General features: G+C 35.9%; 1 protein-coding gene across 11 annotated transcripts in view; it reads left to right on the top strand.

The window, feature by feature from the left end:
• Positions 1-19,219, top strand: part of SLC4A10 (solute carrier family 4 member 10) — a 154,143-nt gene that overhangs the window by 30,460 nt on the left and 104,464 nt on the right. For 9 of the 11 annotated variants that reach the window (XR_004241149.1, XR_004241147.1, XR_004241148.1 and 6 more), the window contains exon 1: positions 4,384-4,782. The exons of 1 other annotated variant lie outside the window; for it this stretch is intronic. Coding sequence is in view for 7 of the 10 variants with exons in the window: in XM_032114045.1 (XP_031969936.1) it covers positions 4,702-4,782 (81 nt within the window). In the remaining 3 variants the exon portion in view is untranslated. Of the gene's footprint in view, positions 1-4,383; positions 4,783-19,219 lie in introns of those variants that run through there. One more of the 11 variants, XM_032114049.1, reaches the window with a different exon arrangement.

Here is a 19,219-nt window from a genome sequence, read left to right as displayed (position 1 = left end):
ATTTGCGAGTTTTGGCTATGCATCTATGGTTCAGGTCTGCCTCTACTTGTTTCTTGTTTTGTTTCATAAATGTTTTGAGTTTCTGTTAACCACAGTCATGGTTATCCACAGATGAGCTGATTAGACTTATATAATGCCTGCTGACATAATCCCAGGAGAGTCTTTGGACAGTACCTCGTTTGAGATGTCCATAAAATATAACAAGTTTTAACTGCGTTAATAAAAATAAACTTCAATTTCTTATTGATTTTCCTTTTTGCCTAAAGAAGGATATTGATACTTTATCCAAACCCCAGTAATATAATGGGAGAATTGAATAAGAGAGAAACATGTAGACTAAAGAAAGGTAATAGAAATAGTCCTCTCATCAGGATTAAGGGAGAATGGGCTATCATTAATTACTTTTCAGTTTACTCCATTCAACTACAAAGATAGAATTTTTACCTGATCTGAGCAATAAGCTAAAACTTGGAATTTTTTATTTATTTTGGTTAAGAGAAATTGCTTACATTTTTGTATTGTTAATACCATTCTATGTACCGAGATGAAAGTTTGGTGTTTTTAGTTCATGAGAAACCAACTGTTATAATTTTATTTTGTTTTATTTTGTTTTATTTTATTTTATTTTAATTCCAGGTTTCTAAACCAATTTCCAATCAGTGTTGAGCCTCATGGCAACCTACTGATTTTCCTTAGGTCCTGTTCTCAATACCAATTCTGCTGTAACTTAAATTTCTGCATTTTTCTTCATTTGTCAGTGCTTTCATGTCTTGTAGAAATAAAGGTGTGCAAGATACACTTTTGTTTGCTCTTGCAGGCCTTCGGCCCCGATAGTTAAAACCCCAAATTACTGATGACATTGTGTGGATTTGTGCTTGTTACAAATTTGTACTTGAGTTTCTTTTTCCTTGGTATTTCTTTCTTGACACACCTTTGATTTCCCTTTTAGTCTTTCATTTGTTAAGCTAAATAAAGCAAATGTTTTCAGTTTCTTCTCAAAATTTCCCTGACCATCGTAGAAGTCTTTCTCTTCCGGTTTCAATTGCCTTTTTAGACAATAGATTATTAGAATCAAGAACAATAAAATTTTTGTAGAGTTTATTCTTGCATTAATGTTGATGTCTATGTACTAGAAATATACTAAATGATAAATTTAAAGTTTCATTTCATCTCCATAGGGACATCATTTTGGTAGCTCATAATGACTTGTGATCTGCTTTGTACCCACAGTTTCATCCACTGTAATTTTCAGCTGTTGAGGTATCAATTTTCAGTAGAAACTTAATAATCAGCAAGTTCACATGTTTGCATTTTGCACTATTAAATTTTACCTCAGTTTTACTCTTGTGGTCCTAGAGGTAATCCATGTCTTCCAGATACTGTTCCATTCCTCATATATTAGCAGGGCTTTCCAATAGCAGAAATTTTTTGAACAAATTCAAACTGTGATTTTTTTGGCTATAATTCATACTACTTATATTCTGGTCATTTATTAAAACATCTAGTAAAATTGATCCCTCAAAATGAGGACTATGCATAAGTATTGTTCTTCTAGCTCTTTTGGTACAGCACTACATAATTTCACATTTTACAGTCTCCAATATCTTGCACTAATCTCAAATGTTCTCTGGCGTGATCATTAGTACTAGCAAACATGACTTAATTTAAAAAGCTGAGTGACAGAGCTACTGTTGCTTGCTCCCTCACTGCTTAGGTCAGCTCTATTTGATATGAAGCTGATTTGTGATGGATTCAAAGTGACCATTATTTCACCTTGCATAATTCACAGGAAATGAATTTGCTTTTATCTCTTTTATTCTTTTTGTCCTGTGAAGAAAAATTAAATAAAAGCAAACTATATTTGTGAGTAATTTTTTGTGTGGCATAAAGTGGTACTTGTTGATAATCTAAAGGGGATGGGTTACAAGATTTTTGCTTTAACATCTCAGAGTAAATATCTATACTTTTAAAAATGGTACTGTATTTATACCCTCCCTCTGCTTTACCATAATGAAACATAATGAAATGTTACAATTTTCACTTTTGCAAAAAAGTAATTGTATTGACACAAGGAAAAGCATGGAATAAGTTCAATGAAAGTATTCCATTAGCTGAGATGATGTGCTCAAAGAAATATTATATTTCTGAGTGCATTTATAATTTGTACTGAGATCTTAACCAAAATCAGGAAAATAGTCTTCTACCTTGTGTTTTGCTAGTTTTTGAATTCTTCAAATGTCCAGCTGGAGGAGATACCGTGTACTCTTTGTGAGCAGAACCTCCTAAGTGATGTGTTTGACAGCTGTGGGTATAGCCCCTAGCTGTGTGTTTTTCACTCATTGAGTGGAGATCATCATGCAGTACAAGATTTGCACAGGGAGAGCCTACATAGTATTTATAAAAGGTGGCTTGGCAACCAAAATTTTTTATATCACTTCTTACCATCTTACTGGCCTTCGTATCCTAGCAAGTGGCTTCTGGGGACTTGGAAGTGGTTGCCAGCAACTCAGAGATGTGGGGTTGTACTCCCTTTTGTAGTTGTAAGTAGATACTGGTCATAATGTGCTCCGGGTTTGTACAGGAGTAAGTAACTTAATGTTTAGTGCTGGTGTGTTATTATTATTTTTGTAAATTACCTTTGGAAATAAAAATATTATCTTTGGAGATAGTCCTATTCCATACTGGTGCAGGGAAAGCTGTTTTCTCCTTTTCACTTGTTTGTTTTTTGAAGGGCCTTTTTTCTCCTTGTGCATATGCATTTATTTTTGTGTGCATAGATTTAATAATATTTTCTGGCTTGAAAGTGAATTCATGAGTTAATCTGGAACAAGCTGAAAAGTGGCAGCTTTCAAGAACATTCACAATGTTCAGAAGTGGCTCCCGGACTGCCACTGCCAGCAGCAGTATAAAGACAGTATCAGGTTGTTGGACATCAGGATTAACTCTCAGAAAATATAAAAAGCAGCATGAAATCGGGCCTTATCTAGTTCTCTGCTGCACGTCAAAGCTTCACTGACTGGCTCTGCCAGGCTGCTGGACACTTCACTGGAGACCCTGTACCAATGTGTGGCTGACAGTTCCTTTTCCCTGGAGATGTAGCATCCTTATGTTGAGGCAGTTGCACACTGTATAGAGTGAACCCAGTTAAAACTGATAGCAGGGAGCTTCTCCCTCTAAAGGGAAATATGTGGTATTCATGGATGAGACCAGTTTGCTTTTATCAGTGCCATAATGTGAATGACTAGAAGTTAAATTTGATTGACACTTTAGTTACACAAAGGAGTGATTACTACAACTGTATAATAATAATAATAATGTTAAACTAACAGGATAGGATCTGGGTGAATTAATTTAGAACCACTTACTTCTATTTTCAGCTTCTGCTTATATTTTGAAGTAAAGAAGGACATCCAAATTCCTTTGAATAATATTTGAAGCAAGCTGAAGTTAAATTAAGGAAGAGTTTTTTCTTTCAAGTTTTATTTGTCAAATAAAATTCAATTGGTAGCAAAGTGTTTCAGTATGTGTTCAGAGAAAGCTCCTATGTGTGTAGAGGACTGAATGACTCAAAATGACTTTCTCACTATGTGAACACAAATAATTGTTCTGTGGGTCTGAAATTCAGAGAAATTACTAAATGATACTTTTACCAGTTTGGTGGCACTGTTTCATCTTAGTTCTGTGAAGTGGGTTTTTTTTTGTTTGCATGTTTGTTGCCATAATACTAGAAACAGTAAATATAAATAATGGTTTATAATAATAAATTTCACTTGGCAGTTTCACTTTGTATAAAACATATATTTTAATAAAAAGTTCAGTTATTACTTTGTAGTCTTAATAATTTAAAAATTATTAGGGAGGTTACTGTACATTGTTAGCTTGAAAGGTCTCTCATATCAGAAAAAATTCATGCATGATTGTTTTGTTTGATATCAAACCACATTTTTGCTGTCATAATACTGGCACATTTTCAAGTCATGCTGTTTTCTGGCTGCTAGCAGGGAGTAATGGAAACAATGCAGTGATCATGCAATTTATTAAAAATAGGCACTAAATACTAGGCAAGAGATGCTTTTAATTTAATAGGGACTAGGATTCATAAGGCTTCATAAAAATAGCTGTTTCAGTATCACAGAGGTATCAAAATACCTTGCTGCCTGTGAATTGTTTATAATTTATTTCTGGTGATTTTCCTTTAGATCAGATTGTGATGCTTCTTGTGAATGGTGACTGTGCTTGCTGAGGAGTGGTCATGCAAGCAAAATTTGATAACCTCGATATGTCACTTCATCTGCCGTTTTTCTTTCGTTAATGCAAAGCTGGTTGCATAATATCTGATTTCTCCTTTAGCTGACCAGAGATGAAAACAAAATCTGTAATGGCAGTACTAGGTTTTATAAAAAACGCAAGTGAGGAGTTGAAGGATGTGGCTTGTTCTGTTTGGACGATGCAGGATTGCTTTAAGCAGTAAGCTTACTGTTTTCAGATGGCATTAGCAGCATCAGTGATATAGCTGTGTCAGCCTCCTCGACTGCTGGATGTCTGTAATCGCACGGAGGAAACTATATTTAAGACCTGATATCTTCAGGGTAATGACTCCAGCACTTACTGATGGACAGAATGGCTGGTAATGCTTTCTTCACTAGCCCAGAAGATTTTGAAAGATAGATAGGTCTGTGATGTACTTTGATAAGACAGGAAATGCAATTTTTGGGGGTCTCTGGAAATAGAAAGGTCATGCAGCTTGGAACCGGTGAGACATTACAGTCCCTAAGTCATCAGGTATGACCTCATAGTTTATACTAATATTTCTAACACAGGGTTTGTTTTACAGCTTTAGGTCATTTGCAATCTCTTTGTCTGTGTAATTGCTTCATGTTGGATTTGCTACAGGATTTATAGGGTAGACTGTTTACATAAGCAGAGCAACGTATATCTTGGAATTCTAATGTGTTGTTAATTTTCATTTGAACAATGTAAGGTTATTCTATACATATTTTCAACCTGTTTTATTGTAGATATGTTTTCTTTTAACTAATTAATGGTGAAAGGTTATACCTTTGCTGTAAAGTAAAAGGACTAGATTGTTTTGCATTTTTATTTTGCTTTATCTTTACATGAGACACAAAAGCTATTGTGATTGTGTTTCTTTGTCATATGAAATGCAGTATAAGGCAACTGTTTACCTACAGTGCCAGGTTATTTAAAACAACGTATCACGTTGTGTAACAGGATGGAGCTATTCTGCAGGCACAGATCTTGCTTCATTTTGCAGCAGTAGATTCTTTTTCTTTTTGCTTCATTTCAAATCAGTTTTAAAAATAGCTCACGGAACGTAACAGTGAAAGTTTGGCAAGATAACTCTTCTCTTTTTAATTATTACACTCAGTGACGCATACTAATACTAATGGTTGTAAAAGGGAAGATGAATATCTTAAAAATTTAGAATGTTGTTAAAAACCATTAATTTTACTGAAGCAGTCTCTTTTTTTTTGTAACTGTTGTCAACTTTATTGCAAGACTAATACTTGTAGATGTGCTAGTGTGTTGTGATGATGTATAGGAAAGTCTTGTTTTTTTCACATAAAAGAAAACAAGTATATGGGTATTTTACATAGGAAGATAGTGGCCTAATTTCATATATGGAACACAAAATGGATTTGGAGATACTGTTACCACTTCAGGTGTTATAAACGTTAGATAATGGCTGATGTATTCTCTTGAATATATAATAGAGCAATTATATTTAAAATTGTAGGAGAAATTTATTTTAAAAAGGGATATTCAGCTCCATCTTAAGAAATTCTACATACATTTGCAGAACATTTCCATGGCAACGTGTTTGACCATGTGTTTTAAAAGCTTGGCTGAAGCCTGAAAAGTAATGTGCAATTTTTCCGTCACTTGCTTTACCCTTGTGGAACAACAATTTTCACGTATAACTGGACAGCAGATTGGCAGGGGTGAGCGGTATTTACTGACCCCAAAACACAGGATTAAGTGATCAAGATTTAAAAATATTTTCATGTATCCACGTAAAATGTAAACATGTAAATCATGGATTTTATTTTTCATGTAGAACTATATTCTGGTTTCACCCCATTTAATAACATTTTGCTGGAGCTGTATGTGTGGGAGACAACACAAGATCAGACTTAAGAACGTGCAGCAAGTTGCTTCAGTAAAAAGTCTCTTTTAATTTTTAATTAAAAACATATTTGTGGAAAATATTGTATTACTTGTACTGACCGTAAATTCCAGTTTCCCAGTCTACTTTATCTATCTTACATTCTTGTTAGTAATGGGAAAAGACTGTCCTGCTCTTAAGCTTGATTAAGTTTGGCATGATTTAACTATACCTTGCACTTGCTACAAGATCCTTTTAATCTGTTAGAATTTATTTTCAGTATTTTAATGTACTAGTCACAATGAGTACATTCTGTTTCTTGGCACTGGAATGAAATTCCTGAAAGTATTGGTTTCATGGTATTTTGGTGCTTTGCAGAGTATTTATGGACCTTTTAATAGGACCGACCCTCCCCCAGCTTCTTTGCTTTCCTTATTCAATTTAAAATCTTAGCTTTATTTTAAAGTTGTTCCTTCTTTGCTCATTTGAAATAGTTAGATCTCCATGGAATTTTGCATCTGGAAGCTACAGCAGTAGGTTGTGCTTATCCTGGACTTTTTCATCACTGATACTAATTCTGCAAACTTCATTCTGTGGGTGGCTTTGGAATGTATCACTGATATAATCTCCACTAGTGCAGTAGACATCCATTGCATCCATTTCTGTTGACAATGGAAACTGTCTACAGACGAAAAGGAATTGGTGAAAAATGCTTGCTTGAGGAAGTTTGTGTTTAGGTCATTCCATTTTGAAGCAACACTATTACTGACTATTGCAAGTGAGTTTAAATATGTTTTTTCACTCAAAGAACATAGTCCTGTTATAGGCCCTTGTTCATTTGGAGGGGCTAGAGAGTAACGCCCCAGAAGAATGTATTAAGGAAGTAAAGTTCTTTTGTAAGAGAAGAAACTGCAGCAAGGTAGAGTTAGACACATGAGAGCCGGATTGAACTGAAGTGATCTGAAAACCTAAAACTACAAACTATTTTGCTGGATTTACTTGTTTAACTCCCACCCCTTGCCCCCTAAAAAGGACAGGTTTGTAAGAGCCTTGCTGATATTGGGACATACTGCACAAGTTTAGAGTCATTGAATCCAGGGCACTGTGTTAGTATCAACTTCACAGAAAGACATTTTTGTGCCTTCTTTAAAACTGTATCATCTCTCTTCAAGGTGATTGGTACTGTCAGTATTTAAAGAATGCTGTGTAAGGAAGGATCTCTCTAACTAAAGAATTCTTTTCCCTTGACTGAGCATAACGAATGTATATCCATGAGAGTGCATTTCCTTATCTTCAAAACATTGCAATTTACAGGACTCTCTGATAAAGATCTTGTAGAGAAACACTGTTTCAGGAACAGTTGGGGAAGAAGCCAAATATTTGTGCCATTTACCAGTTTTAAACAAGAATGCTCTCACTCATGTACATACACAGTTGTGGTGCTTTTACTTGTTACCGATTGCTGTTCTGATTCCACACAACTGACTTTTTTTTTTATGTTGTAGTGCCAGTTTGTAAGGAAATGGCAATGCTAGGACAAATGGGAGATCATGGCCAAACATTTGCAAAACACTGGAAGCAAAAAGTACTTTCAGAGTGAGTTGAAGGAATTCAAGTCTTTTTGGCCTACATAAGTCTCCTTCCTAAGACATGACCCTCTTCTCTGGTCAAATTCTTCTCAATAAGTATTGTAATTCATGTATCAAACCATTAGGCCTAACGACCAGAATTAGGAAAGACTTACTAAAAGCATATCAGAAAGGTTTAAAACATGAAGTAACATAGCATAATTATGTAATAGCTAACTGCATGGTTACAAAGTACATGGCTACATGATGAGTGTTCCAAGAATGTTCCACTCTGTTTAGTGTTCCAAGAATATCACCACGTGGTCATTCTGAAAAAAGATTTTTTGAAGGAGTTTTGCTGAGATGCAGTCTGAAAATGTGAACAAATCACAATTGTACTGTGGTAGTCTGTTAAAAAATTTAGAATGGAGTCGTATTTAGTCCCCAAAAATTTCTGTAGAGGGGGAGCCACCTGAGATGATGTAGTAGGGAAGGTGAGCATGTAAATGCAGTAAAAGAGAATGGTTATGCATTACTTAGAGTGGCATTTTTTGAGAGAAGAAACTATTTCAGGTCATTCTTTCTCTCTCTCTCCACCCTATGCCTCTCTTTTCACCCTCCCATCCCATAATGAGCCTCATAAATAATATGACTTATTCATGTTGTTTCTTGTTTCCTTGCAAGACCATATTTGTTTTGCCTTACTTAACTTTTCAATAAATGTTATTAATAAAAAAACCCATTAACATGAGTGCTGTTACACTACTGTGGTTAGTGGCTTTGCTGTCATTATAATTTCTTTAAGTAGAAGCTGATCCATAATTCTGGTAAATTCCAATAGATTGCTTCATTAGTAAAATTAATATAAACCACAGAGTAAACTACATACTGCTTGCCATACTGTTCTCAGTGTGACCCTAAAATCACTTTCCTGAGTCATTTAAACAATATATATACCAGTAAGAGATTGCAAGATGTGACTGATGGTAAGGTGGGGAAATACTGCTATTCCCTTATTATAAAGGGGACCAAGTTTTTTCCTATGTTTAAGTGATAATTCTCCTATTTAGTTTTTATCTGTTTGCTCTTACCCTGTCACTGGGCACCACTAAGAGTCTGGCTGGGTCTTCTCTACATTGCCACCAGTGAGGGAGTTGTATGTTCTGGTAAGGCACCTCTGAGCCTTCTCTTTTCAGGCTGAAATAGTCCCAGCACTCTCAGCCTCTCCATTTAGCCTCTCCTTTATGTCCCTTTACTGGGCTTCATTATGTCATGTGAGAAGGGAATCCAGACCTGCTCAGAGCTCCCCAGTTATGTCTCAACAGGGCTGAGTAGAGGGGCAGAATCACATTATCTGGTAAGGAAATTTGGATTGTCTGTTAACCAGTCAATTAATTATGGAAAAATTTGCACGGAAATCCTTGAAAAATGAGGACTGAATGCACAGAAAATTATAATTGGTAATCTTGTGGAGAAGGAAGGCTTTGAAAATAGCTTTGCTTGATTCATTGCAGTCATTTTAGTCATGAAACCTCCTGTTGTTTTGAAATGTCTTATATTACATCCCCCAATACTAATTGATATACACAGAGAATAAATCCAAAACGGAAAGGCTAGACTAATATTTTGAGCTAAGGAAATTTTAAAATAACTGAATAAAAGGATATTATCTAGTATGATATCACTAATCAAAAAAAACCCCAAAAGGTGAACTAAATGGAACATGAACTCCAGGGATTCAAGAGTTGTGTTTTTAGTCAACTTGACAAAAATGATTTGTTAATTTCTGGTTTTGCTTGAAATTCAGAGTGAGCTCAGAGTTCTCAAATGTTCTCAAGTGTTGCAGCAACCATCAACTGATAAAAAATATTCAGCTTGGTGTATTGAATGAAGATGTAAAACAGGCATTAAGTGACATGAGGGAGTGTTGAGGTACAGTAAAATTTTTCTCATTTTTATAATAGCTTCCCTCTGTTCCCCCAGGCTGCTTAAATGAAACAAAAATGTGTATAGGAGCCTTCCGTGATTTGAGATCCATCCGTTTCTCTCCTGATACCATAATGAGTTCACTTGTTTAAATTCTCTTTATTAAAGATTTTATGCAGGCACGCAGAGTCATTAAAATACATGCAAGGAATCATACCCATATGGTTTGTATCTACATTTAACACAATTAAAAGTATTCTAACCAAAGCAACATCAGTTTTATGTCTCAATCCCATGATTAGAACTTTCTGAGAAAAGCAGTGTCTTGTTTATCGTCTGAATCCTGCAAGTGGAAAAGGAGATAAATACCTTGTCCTTATATTAATTAGGGGAGCTCCAGTTAAGCAAGACCATTCAGGTGTGGAGTTCTGTTTTGGAGATGGGAATTGGTGTGGTGGAGAGCTGGTGTCAGGCTTATGATGTAAGGGGATGAACTATGCTCTAGGTGAGTTTCTGTCTGAGAGTTAACCATGCAGGTCAGTTATTACCAGCTGATGTCACATTTTAGTTAATTTGTAAAGGATATTTAAGTGTTTATTTTCTGTTTTCCTGCTAAGGTTATCTGAAATACTTTAAACTTGAAAAATAACAATCCTTCTCTTTCCCTTTTTTTCTTCCCATTGTTTTCGAACTTTTCTAGTCCATTTTGGTGAATATAGAATTTTAGACTCCATACAAGTGTGTGTGTCTTAAACAATAGTTGTGCACATCAGAACTTGTAATTTAATATCGGACAACTGTTAGTATATAAGAAAATTGAGATTGGTTGGTGTTACCTCAGTGTTGCCTGCCATGTAGCATTTGTAATTGAGTTCACTGAATGATCAGTAGAAAAATCTAATACATACAAGAAATACAAAATGGTAATTTCATAACAGTGATAGTAATACAGTGATTTTTTGTTGTGTTTTATATGCTGTTGAAGATTATTGCAGGCTGCTTAGATTCCACATGACAAGTGTAGGCCTAGCTCTGTGAGTACTACTAAGGATGAAGCTCAGTGTCTGATAACTGTGACTTGATGTTATCTTTAGATTATCAGTTAAGGTAATTGTGCTAATACATGTCAAAAATACAACATCTTAGAGTACCCGGGCACAGGATTTCGTGGCAGTGGCTGGATACTGCCAGGGAAGTTTACCTGACATATGAAATGTAAAACATATAAAAATGAAAAACTGTGTTGGCGTTCTTCTTTTCTTCCAGAAGGAACTGAAGACCTCTTTTTCTGCGAGCTTGATTGCCTTGTTGCCTTCGGCAGACTGGATCCTCTGCTGGATCTCAGTGTACTGTCACCAGTCCTTCTGCACGTAGTCATGAGTGAATTTCTCATTGCTGCTTAGTGAGTGTCTCGCAGTGACTCACTGGGTTTTGTTATTGCCCAGTCTGCCTTCTGCTTCCCTCCTCCTCTTTCCTGAGTGATTTTCTAGTTTGTAGGGTGCAGATGTGCTGAAATTTCTGAGCCATTTAACTTCTTAATGCAAACACTCATATTTGCCGTGGATGTCAGTGAAAGATGTAATTTGTGCTGTCAAAAGTAGTTACTAGCACTGCCTTGTGTCCTGAACATCTATAGCAACCTCAGCACAGAAGTGAGACATGCACTGAGTCCTTTTCTTGCCTGCTTCAACAGATAAGAACTGTTAAATTGTTTCCTTTTTAGTATCATTTGCAATTGCAGAGACAAGGATTAAATATACGTTTTAAGTAATGTCTGTATCATCAGCTATAAACAGATTTTGCTGGTAATTGCTTAGACTTTATTTCCCTCATGGGCCTCCTTTCATGTTCATAGACATGTCATTATCAATTTCTAGTTTAATTTCCATTTCATTTTCCTGTCTTTGCTTGGCTACACTATACACACCTGTAGTTCTCTAATGTAGAAATGGAAAGAATGGTACCTTTCTCTTCCAGGTGAACTGAGGAATCTCTTACTCTGTTTATTCAAGTCATAGCAAACAAGATTCAACATAGCAAACTCTTTTGCTTTGGACACTTTTGGCAGCTTCTTCTGTACAGAGCTGGGCAGCAGGGATCCTGTAAAGTAAATTGGCTAAGCCGTGGAGCTGGTGCTGTTCCCATAATGGATGTTCCTGCCTTCCCAGCATGTTCATCATCAAATATCTTCCTCTCTTGGTTTGCAGTCTGCCATTTGGGACAGGCATGTACACTGATCTAGCAGACCACCAAGGAGCAACACCACACTTCTCAGAAAACAGCAGATTTCCAGTTCAAAGGTATAAAAGGAGAATTGAAATAAAGATGTTACACACCCCATTCAGTGTTTCACCTGTAGAATTTGGGATTATAAACAGCCTTTTGTTCACTAAAATAGATTGTGTTGGAAGGGTATGCAAATTTGATACTGCTTCTAGCCTGGCTAGAAATATAAACCAGCATAAGAGTAAGAAGAAAACTGGGCAAGTAGGAACATTTAGAAAGTGTCCAAAACAAGACACATACAAATACAAGGTAATAATATTACATAAAATTTCAGTTTTTTCTCATGGACAGATTAAAAATGCCATCACATCTTTGCTAATATTTTGCCATAATTTGCCATAAGCATTATTTTAGTGATTCAGGATGATGGAAAATGAACAAGGATGAAAACAATAATGGATAAAATTTTCAAGGAAATCATTGTAGTACCTATTAATGGAACTATGCACAAGATTTATTGACTTGATCCTTTCCTGTTGAAAAGGAGGTATTTCTTATCTTTTAATTATTAGTAATTAATTAGTAGTCTCTTGCTACTTCCCCTTCCCCCAGTACTTCTTTTAGCAGAAAAATAGTAAACGGGCATAGACAGAGTGATAGTTAAGTTAAACTTGCTGTTCCAGTGCTTATGAGGTTGGGTGATAAGGCTTCTGGAGTGCCCTGTGCAAGTCAAATCCACAGCTAAAGGGAGAAATGGGGACTTTGCTTTTTCTGGTTCTCTCTTCTTCTTTCCCTATACAAAAAAATCCTTCAGCTTAAATGTAGAATGTACAGGGAGACGCAGTTTCAGTCTTCAGTGATCTTATAAAAGCTTTGGCCCTTCTTTGTTTGAAGGATAGACAAAGATTCAAGGGAGATTCCAGTTCTGTTCTGAGTTCCTGTTGTTGCTTTGCGTCTCTCACTGAATTTTTCTATGCACTGCTCATTCTGTTTCTAAGCAGAGGAAAGCTCTTGTGATATGCACTGTTTAAAGTGTTCTGTTGCAGTCCATGACAGTGCTATATTTCAAGATAATTTTTATGTGGAATCTCATCTAGCTCCCATTGATTACATAGGAGTTGTGCAAGGTGCAAGCTAATGTGGGATTTCATATACCTTTTGAAGAGTAATGTCTTTGTGTGTTATATTTCCATCTTCTGAGAGTTTTACCACTTGTAAATGGATTTGTAATCCTGATGGGTTAGACAGCTACTTCCTAGAGTTTTTTATTCTGCCATATTTATATCAGCAGATGAAATTATCCTAGTGCATTAATGTTTCAAAGAAAATAAAATGATTCCACATCACTCTTGGTTCATTTCTAAGTCTCGGTGCCTCTTTGTTTTTTAAGTGTATATATTTGTGACTATAATAGCATATCAGATTCACAGCAAAGGAGTGGATTTCAATTCACTTTTTCTTTTTTTTTTCCCTTTTTTTTCTTCTTAAATGTATCAACTCCTATTTAATGTGTTAGCTAAAATCTGTGGTCCCCATATGTAGCAGATCCGATTGCACCCTTATCTGGGGACCAAAAGCCCTGTGCAACTTCCTGTGATACATCTGGCTTAAAATACATTAGCTGGCCTTATTCTGTTTACAGTCCTTTGCCTTCAGAAATCTACTTGAACATAATTATTGGTAAAGTTACATATCACGCATACTATGTGTGATGTTTGGCTTGAAAAGAATAAATAAGCTTAAAATAACAAAACAATCTTGTTAAAAAAACCTTTAACATTCCTCTGCAAGAACCCAGGCATCTGTATGTCCAAGGATGCATAGAAACACTTGACCAGTGATGTTATTTACTCCCTTGTGTACTATATCTTGAGAAGAATTAAGCAATCACTATGCAACTCTTGCAAATGATCCATAAATGTGATTAAAATTCCTGTGAGAATAGGACTCAGATTAGTCCAGTTCCACATTACAAAAGATTTATTAGTGTATGTTGGCATGAACTTTTAGTGTTGTTACAGAGCATGCAAGTATAAAATGCCTTGACCAGTACTGCTTATATGGACTTACATGGATTAAATCTTTCTTAGTATAACTATGTCAGAGCAAATCATCCTTATCAACTAGCATTTGAAATCACCATGTTGTTTGTTAAAACAAGTAATGTATGTCAGAGTGTATATGTGTAACAGCTTCAGATAACAGAAGTTTCAGGATATATGAAAGAGCAACAATTGGTATGGTGCTGTTTCCTTTCTCTTGTGATTTTTGATTACTTTATCAGTGCCAGTTCATCTCTGTGTTTTCTGATGCTTTTCATGCTCTTATATCAACATATGTCTGGATTACCCTTTGGTGTAATGTCCGTTCCTTCTTCCCTTAAATTACATCTGCCTATGGTTCAGCATGTGAAATTCCTGTAACTTCCTTTTTTTCTTCGAGTGCAAAACTCCTTATCTCCTCCATTATTTGATCTTTTTATTTTCTTGACGTTTCTGGAATGTTGCTGGACTTAAAGAACCTAGATGTTGTCTTTCTACCTCCTGCTTTTCCCTCTACCCCACAGAGATTTTTTCCCTTGTTCATTAACTCTGCCTCATCTCTGGTCCTTTCTGTGGAGACTATTACCTGCAACATTACCTGCTCTGAATTTGGGTCAAAGAATTTGGTACTTCTGTGCTGTTCTGAGTTCTTCCTGCTCCAATTTATTTGTTTGTTTATTTAACAATAGAATTTCCTTCTGCCTGTCTTTCTAATGTTTTTACGGTGTGCATGCATACAACTTTACCTATTCCCATCTCTCTGATTTTGACTTGCAACTTTCTTCCATTCATAATTTCTCACCCTTCAGTCTCCATATTGGATGGATAACCATCCAACTCTGTAGCTGCCCTGGTGCTGTTTCTCATTTGAACTGTATACCATGTGCCAAATCAGCTACACGCTTGACTTGGTCTTCTCTATGCACTCCGTTATCCAAGTTCCTTTTCTGTGGTAACTATTGGAACTTTAAAAAGATTTATTCTCTCTCTCTCTGAATGGGACTTTGTAAAACTTCTGTTTTGTTGATCTTGATGATCTTGATTTCCTTTATTCCTCTGTACTTTCCTCTATCAGCTTATCAGTTCCCTTTAGGCACTATTTTTTGTTCTTCTCATACAGTTCCAAACCCTTCTGACAAATCATGGTCCTGGCTGACTCCCAGTATCCATTTTCTCAGTTCCTAATGCCATCTGCAATGCCTTGGAGATACTTCTGACTATCTCTGGTGAAAATCTTTTGATTCTGCTGACTTTCTGTATTTCTTAATCTCTGGGATTTCTGTCACTTCTTTTGAGTATTTTTGCTTGCAGTTTTGCCTGTTCTGTATTTTTTATTAGTCATACAGCCCTCCATTCAGTTTATCTATTCTGCCATCTCTCCATATGAATTTCTTAAAACTAAGAAACTAAGGTCAAAATTCAAGCTTTCTCCTTGTTTACTGAAACAGACTTTTAAGATTTTGGTTTGTAGTCTTTGAACCCGTTCCAATTAACTTTTTCCGGTTCCTATCTGCCTTCTGACTTTTTTTTTTTTTTTTTTGTTTCTCTTCTTGAATATGTCTGAGGCTCTTCTTATTAAAAAAACCCCAGCACAAGCCAACCCTCTACTTCAGAAGTCTTTATTCACCAGATTAATGTCCTAACCCTTGACCTCCTTCACCTTCTCCCACTCCCCACTCCCCCCATTAGTATCCTTTGTACACTTGTCTTGATTTCTTGTCTTCTAATGCCTTTCTAGAACTGCTCACTTCTGGTTTCTGTCTTTTGCACTGAAATTTATGTCACTAATGTTCCACTTGACTTCTTCCTGGAGAAATTCCAGTCTAATCCTTTATTCTCCTCCACTCCATCTGTTATCTCTCTGTGATGCTATGTTATAGTCTTCACTAAATTTTGTTGTTCTTAGACGTTTGTCATTTTGTCCTTGTTGATTGTTTCTCTTTACAGACTCAGTTTTTTATTGGTTGGGTCTTCCTCTCCCCATTCTCTTTCTGTATGTAGGTGTGTGTTTAGATCTCTCAGGAATCCATCCTCAGCTTTTCATCCTCCTCCACACCTTACTTCAGATAATTTAGCCTTGAGCATGACCTTTATGAAGGCACCATTGCTTTATTTTTTAGTGGTTTTCCCCTCGGTCCGGTTAAACTCCACTTAGCTCAGAAAATTTGCTTGGTCTTCAGTGGTCACCTGAATATTATCATGTCAGAAATAATTCTTGAATTTTCTTTCCTTTTCTTTCCTGATGTGTTCTTTTGTCTCCATGTGGCTCTGAGAGCTGACAGTTCCTGTTTGTTCATGTAGCCATAAATCAGATCAAAGTCTGGCTCACCTCAACACTGTGACTGTTATGATCTCATCTGTCTGTCTGACGTTAATACTTAGAGCTTTCCATCACTTGATTACTGGTGTTAATATCATCTTTGCTTATCACTCTGCCTACATCACTTGCTATTTAAGGTGTATTTACTCATCTTCTCAAATACAAACTTCTCATCTTTCTTTTATAAGCTTTGCAAGTTGCCTTCTCCTTTCCCTTCCAAGAGAGAGATTTTACCACAAGGTTGAATCTTATGTTTGCTCTACTGGCAGTATAGTATCAGTTTTGATTTCTCAATTGCTATTCATCTTACAGTCATTAACTTTCTTTTATAGTGCCCAATCTTTGAAGCTCCTCATCAAAACTCTTTCCGTACTCTATAAAGTGAATTATAACCTGTTAATGACTTGGTAGATGTGCTAGTTGTGTTCATCTTATTATACTCTGGTTGCTAAGTACCCTTAACCCATGGCTATTTACTGTTTGTATTCCTGTAAGCTGTTACACGTCCTTTAAGTGATGTGAATATTGAAATATTTATAAATTAAGTCATTTATTTGACTAGCAAATCATGCATATATTTGCAGCATGTATGTCAATGGAGCCCATAGACATTATTTTTCTTTCTGCACATATGCATACACATATGTAATTAATAACAATGCTAGTCAAAGAAAAAGTAGGCAGAATTTGCAGATCTGAGGAAGAATGCTTGTGAGAGTAAATACAGGTCAGCGGATTATTACTATTTTTTTAATACCTACATTAAGATTGTGCCTGAAGAGGAGGAGCCTGTTGCAATAAGTCTGGAAGAGTGTTTAACACTGAAACAGATGCCCCAGGGAAGTAGTGAAGTCACTGTTCTTGGAAGTGTTCAAAAAACGTGTGAGTGTTCAAAAAATTTTGTGTATAGTTTAGTGGGTGTGGTGGTATTAGGTCAAAAGTTGGGCTTGATGATCTTGGAGGTCTTTTACAACCTTAATGATTATGTGACAAGCCTGGTACAACTTGTAATAAATCCAAGATTGATCCAAATAGCTTGTGGCTTGATGTTTAAATTATAAGAATTTTCTTTTTTGTTCACCACAAAAGAATCTATTCTTTAATAAAAGGTGATGGTGTTATCTTGACCAGGAAGGGTATGAAGGGCATCTGTTGGATATTATATTTTGTCATTGTTCTTGTAACTGTTTTCACTTTAGAGCAGTATAGTGAGATAGAAGTAATGATATGTGACTCAAAAATTTCATTACCTGTGATGTGCCAGTAAAACTCTAGTAATTTCTGCCATTTTCCTAAAGTACTGGACACTGGAGTGTTTTAGATAAATACCCTTCAAAGCTCTGTCTGAGGGACATCATTGTGCCCTTCCTTTCTGTTCTCTACATTTGCATAGGGGTCTATCAATTTAGTGGTATTATGAGAAAACTGACAATGAAAATAATAGCGGTATTTTCTAGAAATAGAATATTTTCATGTAGAAGCACTGAAGAAAGATGTAATGCCACATTCACACTTACTTTCTAATCTACAGTAATACTTGTTCATTTGCCTTTCCAAAAGTTGCATTCTGTAATTTCAATATGAAGCACACTGTTAAAGTCATATCACTTGTTTTTAACTTTTAGCTTGTTTTTATTTTCAAGTGTCTTGACTAGTCTAGGACAACCAGATGTTGTTGTCCATCATGTGGAAGTGATGATTTTAAAGCTTCCAGATTACGACAGATGAGCAATGTGTACAAGCTTAATTCTTACATCTCTGATAGGTAGGAAGACCTGTTGAACTACTATTGAGTTCATATTTACCTTTGAGTCTTTGGCAGCACACTTCAGATTCCTGACTATGTATCTTGTGCTGTCTAAAGTTGTAAGCTATACAAATCCCTCCTTATCTAATCCACTGTTGTGATCATTTTTCCAATATATTTTGAATGAGTCTTCAATATGAAAATTTTCCTTACAGTGCAGTGTTTCATTGCCTGGGCAGAAATGATGCACATGTGACTTGACATTTGAACTCTGTTTATTTGTCATGTCATTTCTCAAAATACATCATCGATTTCATTATCTCACTTATTTCTTTTCTACTTTTCCCTTCCCTGTCCCCACTGCTTCTGTACTGTTTCCTGCTTTTCTTAATGCCTGTGTGAATTAACTAGACCACCTGAGCTTTCAAATAGCAGATAGTATTTTAAGTGGCTTGGAGAATTTAATTATTGTTTTATCTTCTTGTGAACAGGGTGGCTCCTAACTGTTTTCTCTAGCATTACCCTTCCTGGTCACTATGGCTTACTGATGACTTGAGACAGATGAAGAGGGAGAGCAAAGATAATCAGAATGTCTAATTATGAGATGAAAAGTTTTTCCTTTCTTATGCTCTGACTGTATAGAAAGTGCAAAAGGTCTCTTCATTTCCATGGTAGCAGCTGTTCATTTCTGTGCAGCAGAACATTTCTGGGTGATACAGATCTGTGTTTTTCAGTCACATCAATTACAGTTGCTTTGATAAAAAATTCACTCATGACAACAAAATCACATAGATCAACCTAAATATTTGGAGACCAGAAATACTGGTCATCAGTTCTGGACTTTCTGCTGAAGTTACTCCCTGAAAATATAGATTATATGGAAACTCTTTAGACTAAACCCTACATTTGAATTTATAGGTTTTCCTCAGGAAGACCTGTCAGTTTTATTCAAGGAAGTTATTTACCGGTTTTGGTTTAAAAAAAGCCAAGCAAACCAAACACAATCTTCTTTTCTCTTCTGGAGGACAATAGGTCATATTAGAAGGCAACTCTGAAGGATCACAAGGAATCCAATTTAATCTTTGGGCTTGCAACAGAAAATTGTATGGTACTGGATGTTAATTTTTTCCTGGAAAAAAATGAAAAGGGGCCATATTATTTTTTAACACTTCAGTTAGATTTGGTTCAGCCAGGATATGTCCACTGCTAGAACGGCAACAATGTCACTAGTGTTGGCAAAATTCTGTGGAAGGTCAGCATGAG

The sequence above is a fragment of the Corvus moneduloides genome, chromosome 7 (assembly GCF_009650955.1).
Source record: "Corvus moneduloides isolate bCorMon1 chromosome 7, bCorMon1.pri, whole genome shotgun sequence".
In the NCBI taxonomy this organism is placed as follows: domain Eukaryota; kingdom Metazoa; phylum Chordata; class Aves; order Passeriformes; family Corvidae; genus Corvus; species Corvus moneduloides.
This window is presented reverse-complemented; position numbering and strand designations above follow the sequence as displayed.